The sequence below is a fragment of the Vigna umbellata genome, chromosome 4 (assembly GCF_029865625.1).
Source record: "Vigna umbellata cultivar VRB3 chromosome 4, Vumbellata_1.0, whole genome shotgun sequence".
NCBI classification, from domain to species: Eukaryota; Viridiplantae; Streptophyta; class Magnoliopsida; order Fabales; family Fabaceae; genus Vigna; species Vigna umbellata.
The window spans coordinates 72818851-72827654 of record NC_142168.1 but is presented as its reverse complement, the minus strand read 5'-3'; the positions used below and the strand labels follow the sequence as shown (position 1 = coordinate 72827654).

At 32.7% G+C, this 8804-nt stretch overlaps 2 protein-coding genes across 4 annotated transcripts; one reads left to right on the top strand and one right to left on the bottom strand.

The window, feature by feature from the left end:
* The first annotated feature begins 1345 nt into the window (after window positions 1-1345).
* LOC148201178 (uncharacterized) lies at window positions 1346-4853 on the top strand. 3 transcript variants are annotated; one of them, XR_015785884.1, is made up of 8 exons: window positions 1347-1607; window positions 1860-1950; window positions 2277-2392; window positions 2609-2668; window positions 2746-2811; window positions 4100-4306; window positions 4389-4442; window positions 4566-4853. XR_015785884.1 is itself a non-coding variant. In XM_088112531.1 (7 exons), exons 2-6 carry the CDS (start codon window positions 1879-1881, stop codon window positions 4295-4297), a joined length of 522 nt encoding a protein of 173 aa, XP_087968657.1. In that variant the 5' UTR covers window positions 1346-1607; window positions 1860-1878; the 3' UTR covers window positions 4298-4306; window positions 4389-4853. The 3 variants fall into 3 exon arrangements, 2 of the variants coding, with proteins under 2 accessions (XP_087968657.1, XP_087968656.1); XM_088112531.1 differs by having other exon boundaries at window positions 1346-1607; window positions 2267-2392; window positions 4389-4853; XM_088112530.1 differs by having other exon boundaries at window positions 4389-4853.
* A 737-nt stretch (window positions 4854-5590) lies between these two features.
* Window positions 5591-8540, bottom strand: LOC148201177 (hypothetical protein At1g04090-like). Its single transcript, XM_088114077.1, has 2 exons — window positions 8393-8540; window positions 5591-7840 (listed from the first exon to the last, which is right to left on the bottom strand). Exons 1-2 carry the CDS (start codon window positions 8538-8540, stop codon window positions 6255-6257), a joined length of 1734 nt encoding a protein of 577 aa, XP_087970203.1. The 3' UTR covers window positions 5591-6254.
* Window positions 8541-8804: the final 264 nt, after the last annotated feature.

Below are 8804 nucleotides of genomic sequence, written 5' to 3'. Positions count from 1 at the left end.
CTTTTCTACCATTGCCACTGAGAGAAAACTTTATATTTGAAACTTCATCTACTAATTGATGATGACACTTTATGGTGGTTGTATTTTTTTTTTTTTATCAAAGCCAGACGTCAGAATAAAGTAGTTAACTCATTGGAATTGCAGAATACGATAATTGCAGATTAAAGGAAAAAATAAATAAATTAAACATACACACATTTAGCAGTTTTAGTTTAAAAACACCAATTTAGGGGAAAACCCACACCTTTGAGTAGAGTTGAGTATGGAGTTGCAGTTACATAAATTTGCATTATAGACACTCTATTTGTATAGATTTGCATTTTATGGAAATTACTCTTTCCCCCGCAGAACACAGAAGCTATGCGGCTAGTTGACACCTATAAATCTTTTCTTAAAACAAATTCACATATCTATACCATTTAAACATTGAACACAAAAGTTTGTTATATTTTTGTATTATATAAAACTCTTAAAATGGCATTTGAAAAGAAAAAATATATCAAAAGTTCAACAATTTAATTAGCATGTAAATGTAAATAACAAATTCACTCAACTCATGTTTTTAAAATATTAATTTTAACTTTTTAAAATGTTACATTCAACAATAATAATAATTTAAAAATATTTTTGGTAATATTTTAGAAATAACAAACACTGAAAAAGTTATACAGTCCTTTTATATAATTCCACAATTTTAGTAGAGGATTATTAAATTCTATTTGCAATACCGTTACATTCACGCGAATATAATAAAAGTATATATTCCAATTGATTGTTTTAAATTTTATTTTTTATTTACATTTTAATTTTAGTTTATATTTTTTCTATTATAAATAAAATATTAAATTTTTTCAGATAATATTCATTTATAATTAATTGTTTCATCATGAATTAAGTTATTAGATGTATATTTTATTTTTAGTTAATTTGTTATTATTTTTTATTTATATTTTAAATTTATTATAAATAAAATATTAAATTTTTTCAGACAATATTCATTAATAGTTAATTGTTTCATCTAACAAGATGTTACGAAAAAAATATTCGTCACCAAATTCAACACATTTCTATTGTGTACTTTGTTTTATTTTTACAAATATCCATAAATTTCGAAATTAAATTGTTACTTTTTATTCTAACTAATATTAAAATAGACTGTGATCTTCGTATACATTTTATTTTAAACTTAATAAAATGAATTATTAATGTCAACATGTTACGTTTTTCATTAAATCAGAAATTGTACTTAGTATTATTATTTAAATTGTATACATACAAATGAAATAGAAGAATGTTTTTGTTTAAAATATTGTTATATAAAGTAAGAAGGAAAAGGAGAAGATCACATTGTTATTTTGATTTGTATTATTGATTATTGATTTGTGCATTTGCTGTTAACATGGAAGTGATGGTAGGGGAAGGAATCGCCCATTGAAATCCCTTACCTGTTATTCTGATTAGATTCGAAGCTTCACAATTCATCTTCTGCTTTTCTCATCACAAATCGATTATTCTCGATTTCATCCAACGCAACATAATAGAAGAGAGGCATGGGTCAAACTTTTCGGAAGCTCTTCGATACATTCTTCGCCAATACTGAGATGCGGGTCTCGTCCTCATTCCTTTTTTTTTTTTTTTTCTACTTTTAAAATTTCAATAACAATTAGTAAAAGCATGAATATGTCATTCTTTGTAAGTTTGATTTTGTTTCAATTATTTGCTTTTAATAGTTTGCGTTTACATTCAGCTATCATCATGAATTATGATGTTGCCTAGTCTCATTCATCTTCTAAGCACTCATTCTTAATTTTTGGATGAGTTTCATGTTTATCCTTTTCTTAAACATTTTCTTGGTTTAGGTTGTCATGCTTGGTCTTGATGCTGCCGGCAAAACTACTATACTGTACAAGCTCCACATTGGAGAAGTTTTATCTACTGTTCCTACAATTGGTGGGTTTCATTCTAAATACATAGTTTAATTCTTTTGAGCAGATTTCATAGTATAAGCTAATTATCCATTTCTGTCTTGATACCCAACGGATGCCAATCGTGTACTTGTCAGTGATCTACATATATGTGTGTGTGTGTATTGTTTCCATGTCTGTTTAGATTTGTTCGTACCAATGGAGATTTTTTTTCTGCATTGCCATGGCAGTTTTTTTATTAATGGGTTTTGAGGAATATCTATTAGCACTTCAGTTTAGTAGAAGAAAAATTAGAAAGAACCAGACTATATGCCGTTTGTTTGAGGCTTATAAATTTCTAGTGTTTTGCAGGTTTTAATGTGGAGAAGGTTCAGTATAAGAATGTTGTTTTCACAGTTTGGGATGTTGGAGGGCAAGAGAAATTAAGGACACTTTGGAGGCACTATTTCAACAACACTGATGGTTTGGTAGGAATTAGGAACTTGTGAATTTTTCCTTGTGTTACAATACAACCATGCAATTTGGAACCTGTGAATCTTAATAAAAATACAACTCATGCAATTTGGAACTTGTGAATTTTTCCTTGTGTTACGATACAACCATTCATCTATGCGATTGAACTGAGAAGACATGATACAGTTCTATAGTTGCCAGATTGATAAATATATTATGTATTTATGCAGATATATGTTGTTGATAGTCTGGACCGTGAAAGGATAGGGAAAGCTAAGCAGGAATTTCAGGTAATAAAATCATAACATGAACACATATGCCATGTTATTCAAAACTATGTTTGAATATATCTATGGATTACTTGCAGGCAGTCATAAATGATCCGTTTATGCTCCACAGTGTAATATTGGTGCTTGCTAACAAACAGGACCTGGTATGCCTTCATTCTTCATTATCCTTGTTTTTTTGGATGAATGAATTGTTTATGGTTATCTTCATGAATAACTATTTTGTATTTGGCTTTCCCAGCTAATGCACCCCACCATGTTGCATCCTATTGTGCGAACATTCCTAATCAAATTTCATTTTAAACTGTATCAAAAATTGGTTTTTCTTTACCTTTTTTCGCTTTGTTTGTGTTGTCTAAGTTGGAAAGGGTCAAACTTAACTATAAGCCATGTTTGCCTAACTTTTTATGACTTAAACTAATTAATGGTTAAAATTAAAAAATCCAAGCCTTAATAAAGTTGAAGTTTTTTTTTTTTACCTTTTAGAACTACTTGTCTTAACTTTTATTTAAAGGCTACTTCCAGCCCTGGTTTTCTTTTATAAGAAATAAGCTCTTTAACAATTATGTATTTGTCTCAGCTCTTCTCTTTTACTCCAGTGTTTGTTACGGAAGAAATAAAGGCGGGTGGGCGATGAAGGGAGAGAGTGAAAGTTGGAGATTGTTAGTTGTTTGGTTGGATGGAAGTATAATGAAATATTAAAAAATTATGTGGGACAGCCAGTAAAATTTTTGGCAGTGAGAGACAATGATCTGTGATGGAATTCTTGATTTTGTTACTATAATTTCTTAATTTTTTTTAATATTCAGAGTTCTCAGAAGAAGAAGAAAACCGAAATAAAGTGTGGTAGAAGATAAATCTTTTTTCTGTTTCCTGGGTAACATTTTCTATTAGTAAGTGCTTTGTTTTCTTCTTGTCTGCTCATGATTCTGCATGACCATAAAACATTTAATACCAGAAAAAAAAATCACTCTATGTGTTAGGATATACGATGATAGAATAGGTGGGTTTAGGAGTTAAGGGTGTGGGGGTGTCGGTTGTAAAACGGGTAGCGGGTTAGAGCTGATATATATAGAGCTCTTGTAACTCTGTAGAGGATTATCGGGTATTATTTTGTAAAGTCAGGTTTAGCCTGTAGAGAGAGGTTATGGAGATTATGCTCCCAACCCCATTCTCTGTAAAGTGACAATTCTACTACTGTGAATAAGAAAATCCAGTGGGTGTTATTGTTTGGATTTCATCTCTTTTATCGGCATCGAGAGGGTGTGTTGTTAGGTTCCAAACCCAGGAACCTAACACTATGATTATCAGTAATTGTGGTAGTGGCAGACCGTTCTTTTTGAACAAACTAATCCCTTCCAAACAGTTTACGGAATTTTGCACTATTATCAGTCTAATTATAATATCTGTTAATATTATCCTTTTCTTTTTCAGAGAGGAGCAATGTCACCAAGGGAAGTATGTGAAGGATTAGGTCTCTTTGATCTCAAGAATAGAAAGTGGCACATACAGGGCACTTGTGCTCTTCGGGGAGATGGCCTTTATGAGGGCTTGGATTGGCTGTCCACAACTCTGAAGGAGAGAAAAGCTGCCGGATATTCTTCAATAGGACTAGGAACTTCATCCATCTAATTTTTCAAGGTTTGAATTACCATATTATTTCAATCCTTAGCCACCTGCTGTTTATCATCCCGTTACAATGTATGTGTATTCTTTACTGCAGACGTATTTTGGCCTCAGGATGACTTTGTAGAGTGCGTGGCTGTTCAAAGATGAGGTGAGTGATTATCAATTTATTTGGTTTACATCTGAAGCACTGTTAGTATGAAGCTGTTTTGGCTTCTAGAGTGGGTGCTTAAGATACGTGACTTACTCCAGTTATACAAATTTGTGTATGAAGATTCATCAACCAAATTCTTTTTGGCTTGTGTTATGCCTTTCTAAGTGAACGTGCACCACATAAAGGGCCATGGATACTAGATCACTTGTTCATTCTCCCGCCACTATTTCTGTGTGCTTCTGACTAATTATTGCATTGGGAGCTTCTCGTTATTCTCGGGAACGTTTTATTGTAATTCAATTCAATTGGGTGGCTGCTATTATTTACCTTCTTTTCCCCCTTTATAGCATTATCGTTGGAATTTATGATAATAGAAGCTACTAATGCTTTAGTTCTCACTTCAGTCAACATCCATGAAGTTTCTTGTGTATATTAAAACATAGGCTTAATATTTCTGGTTTTCTTTCTATTTACGTTTGACTCAATGTAGTCAGTTATATTTTTTAAAAAGACTCTTGGATCTTTTTCGGTAGATCAAACATTAAAACTATTCTTTCAATTTTGTTTTTGGGATTGGACAATAAATGTGTAAAAAGACTGAGTGATTATATTTGTAGATATTAGTTCATCCTCATCTAAACAAAGTTAAATGTGATTTAACAAAAGGGATTTAACCGCATTAAGTAAAAAATAAATAAATAAAAAATATTGAATCATTGTTATAAATGTAACATCAAAATTACTATTAAATCTTAAAAATTAAATCACTATTATAAATATTATTATTAGTAGTAGTAGTTGTTGTAAGATATATTCTTTAGTTATTTTCTTTCGTTTATATGATCTCAATGAGATTTTCTTTAAGATTTATAAGTTCAGTTTTATTCGGACTGCCATAATATCGACAGACTTCATATTTTCTTTTAGAGAACAAGATGTTTTAGTATTGTTTTTCTAACGAATTAGTAGAACAGTAAATATGATCCCATATTAGTTTGTAAGAATGATAAAAAAGAAGCACCATATGAAACATGATCAGTATATTTCTCGACAGATCTTCACTTTTTTTAATGTATCGGCATTTCAAATTATATTAAGGGTCCAAATTAGGTCTCAAGAAAATTCTGAATTTAGTCTCAAGAAAATTCTTTCTTGTAAATGATTTTAATTTTTTTTTTGTTAAATTAGAAATGTTGATGAAGATTAAAATATGAAAACTATGGTTACACAATACCTAATACAAATTCAGGAAGACAATAAAAATACAGAAAGAGAAAATGAAGCGAAAATATTAAAATAAAGGAAATAAAAAGAGAGAGAAAGAAATAGTGATAAGCATTTTGGGAGTTGCCAAATGTTGAAAAACAAAGGATTAAGTGAAAAGGATGGAAAAGAAATCGCGCATTTAAGTTCTAAAGTTGTACCAGCAGACACTACATTGCTTTTGAAGAAAATACCAAAGAAGAAAAGCAGGGTCTGTTATATTTCTGCAAGATTTACATGAATATGATTCTTTCACACGGTTCAGTGGTAGCACCATTAATTTGTTACAGAAGAACCATTGTACAACAATTAAGATATTCAGTATAACTGAGAGGCAATCAGTGTAAGAATTCTCATCCAATCCAACTGCGAGATTTATGCAGCTATTATTACAGGTGATGCACAAATCATTAGCCAAACATTCAGAGACAAACACCACCCAAACCTAAAACTTGGTGCATGATTCTATCTATCTATGTCTCTATCTATATATACATTCAAATTCAATTGCAACAAAACACTCCAAAATTTATACTCACCACAGAATCACCATCTTTCATCCTGTAACCAATTATTTTTCTCTTTTGGCCCAGTGGGACCTTCCTCACCATAAAGTTCCACTGGGAACTTGTTAAATAAGCCCTTCACAGAATACTTGAGCAGCCGAGGAAGAGCATTGATTACCTTATCCAGCTCAGTTTTTGAATCATAAACAATTTTGGGGCCCCATTCTCTCATAAATTGCAACCATTGAGGTTCAGTGATCTCATTTTCAAGATACTCAGCTGCAACAAGCTCATACTGAATACTAGAATCCACATACAAATTACTGCGGGCAGCATCATTCCTAATGCCAATGCCAAGTTTTGAAGAACCTTGGATGCAGGTACCAGCATGAGGGTAACTTGCATGTCCAGATTTTGATGAGTAAACAATAGCTTTATTACCTTCAATATATTCCAAGTCACATGCATCCACCCATTCACCACCACTGTGCTGTGAGAAGTATATACTGTAGAGTTCTCCACTGAAGTTGCTTATGCGAAGTGTAAAATGCTCCCAATCACCAACATGCTCTCCAATCCTGCTCAAAGGAATATCCTTGATTCCAATTTTCAGAGTGGCTGGTCCATTGAAAGGGCAAAACACCCACATTGCAATGTCAGTAAAAGTTCCTCCAAAAACAGGCTTCACATGAACATAAAGCTTTGCACTTTTCAAGTTCCCACGTTTGACAAGCTCCCTTTTATCATCTCTTGGCAAATCTATCCAATATTGACCATCATTTGTTCCCCCACCTGGTAGATTTGATCCATTTGCATCAATTTTCTCTCCTGCAGATACACCCTTTGTGTACAAAACTGCTCCATTGTTGAAAAACCATTCCACAGAAGATGGCAAGTAAATTTCCTGAGGATGAAAGAAAATAGTAGGGCCATAATGCTTAATAAGTGCATGTATTTGTTGCAAATTTGGCATTGCTTGCAATGCAGGATTTAAATTCTTCAAGCATGCAACAGGTACATCTTCTCTCATGGTCCACCAGCCATTGCTGCAGAAAAAAGTCCCAACAGAAACTCCTTTCCCTAGTATGCCACGATCACAAGGTCTCAAACTCCACACCTGAAATGAAAACTCCGGAACTGTTGAGCCAGCAGTGAGTATTTGGCGATAAGGGTCACATCTATAGGTGAGATCGGTACGAACACAGCACATTTCATCCAAAAAAGGCTTCACAGGTTTGGTAGTAACCAAACATCCAAGGGCCTTGTAACCTGCAGGAGGTTCAGGTACCCAAAAGTATACGCCTAAAGTTTTCAAACTTCTTCCATTTTCACCCCAAACCAAACTAAAATCAAGGGGATTCTTCATAGGAGGTAACTTATCTTGATTGTTACTATCAGAAGTTTCAACTTCCCTTGCAACAAGTACAAAACCCCTTAAAGGCTTGTTACTGGATTGACAATAGTGACCAAGAATACGAAAACTATCAGGTACTCCTACAGGCCTATAGAATGTAACAGCTTTTTTAGTGTCTTGCATAGCACTGCTACTCCAAATAAACTCAAACCTAGTGACCTTGGAAACTTCTATTTCACCAAGATTTATACGGCCGGAAGCAAAACCTTGTCCTGTAATGAAACATACATATAAAATTATTCAGATGTCTCAAAATGTTATGTGGCATTGAGACTGCAATGTAATGCAAGCACAACATTGTCATTTTTTTTTTCTTGGATAGGATATCACAGCAATCTATCAGGGTAAAATTGTTACTTTCAGCAATAAACTTACAGCAAACCATCCCCAAAGATAAATTCCTGAAAGAATTCAAATTTGATGAATTATAATATGTAAATCGTACTATCATGAAGATGTTAATGCACTGAACTTTCATTAACATCAAGTCTCATCAAGCATGCAATGGGAAAAGGTACATAAATGATGACCCAGAAAGGAATGAGAGTGAAAAGAGCAATCTAATCTGCTCTGCATACACTGGAAGAAAAACAAGACGTAATTGTATGCATAAAGGATGAAAAAAATTCATAGTAGTCCTCAAAAATCCAAATAATAACGCATATTGATATTAAGGAAAAGGCTGATATGATAAATTGACACCTTGAGGCCATATAATAACGCATATTGATATTAAGGAAAAGGTTGATATGATAAATTGACACCTTGAGGCCATTGAGGGATCGGAGACGGAAGAGAAAAGGTTTGAGGAGGAAACGATAGAGCCATTGCATTTGTATTCCAAGGAAAGAACTTTGAGCCACCCATTTCTCCATTAATCGCAGGTTCAGAGTCCTTTCTAAGTTCTTGCATGTTACCAACAGCCCTTCTTATTCTAAATTAATAAAGGAATTTTACATGCACTCTTCATGCGTCATCAATATTAAAAATAAGAAAAAGAAATGATTTTGAGATACAGATTTCATCCTCAATGAAACATGGAAACAAGCTCAGTTTAATCTATTTTTATTGTGTTGGAACTCTATTGTGAAAATCATTTCATTTTTAACTTATCTTTTTGACATGCAATTGTTGATGTATACAAAGGAAGGAATAAAATAGAATTACCGTTTCATT

Coding starts and splice junctions, on each gene's coding strand:
- LOC148201177 (XM_088114077.1), bottom strand. CDS start 8,540: ATGCAAGAACTTAGAAAGGACTCTGAACCTGCGATTAATGGAGAAATG. Junction 7,841..8,392: donor GATCCCTCAATGGCCTCAAG/GTGTCAATTTAT, acceptor GTTTCATTACAG/GACAAGGTTTTGCTTCCGGC.
- LOC148201178 (XM_088112530.1), top strand. CDS start 1,551: ATGGGTCAAACTTTTCGGAAGCTCTTCGATACATTCTTCGCCAATACT. Junction 2,669..2,745: donor AAGCTAAGCAGGAATTTCAG/GTAATAAAATCA, acceptor GATTACTTGCAG/GCAGTCATAAATGATCCGTT. Junction 2,812..4,099: donor TTGCTAACAAACAGGACCTG/GTATGCCTTCAT, acceptor TTTCTTTTTCAG/AGAGGAGCAATGTCACCAAG.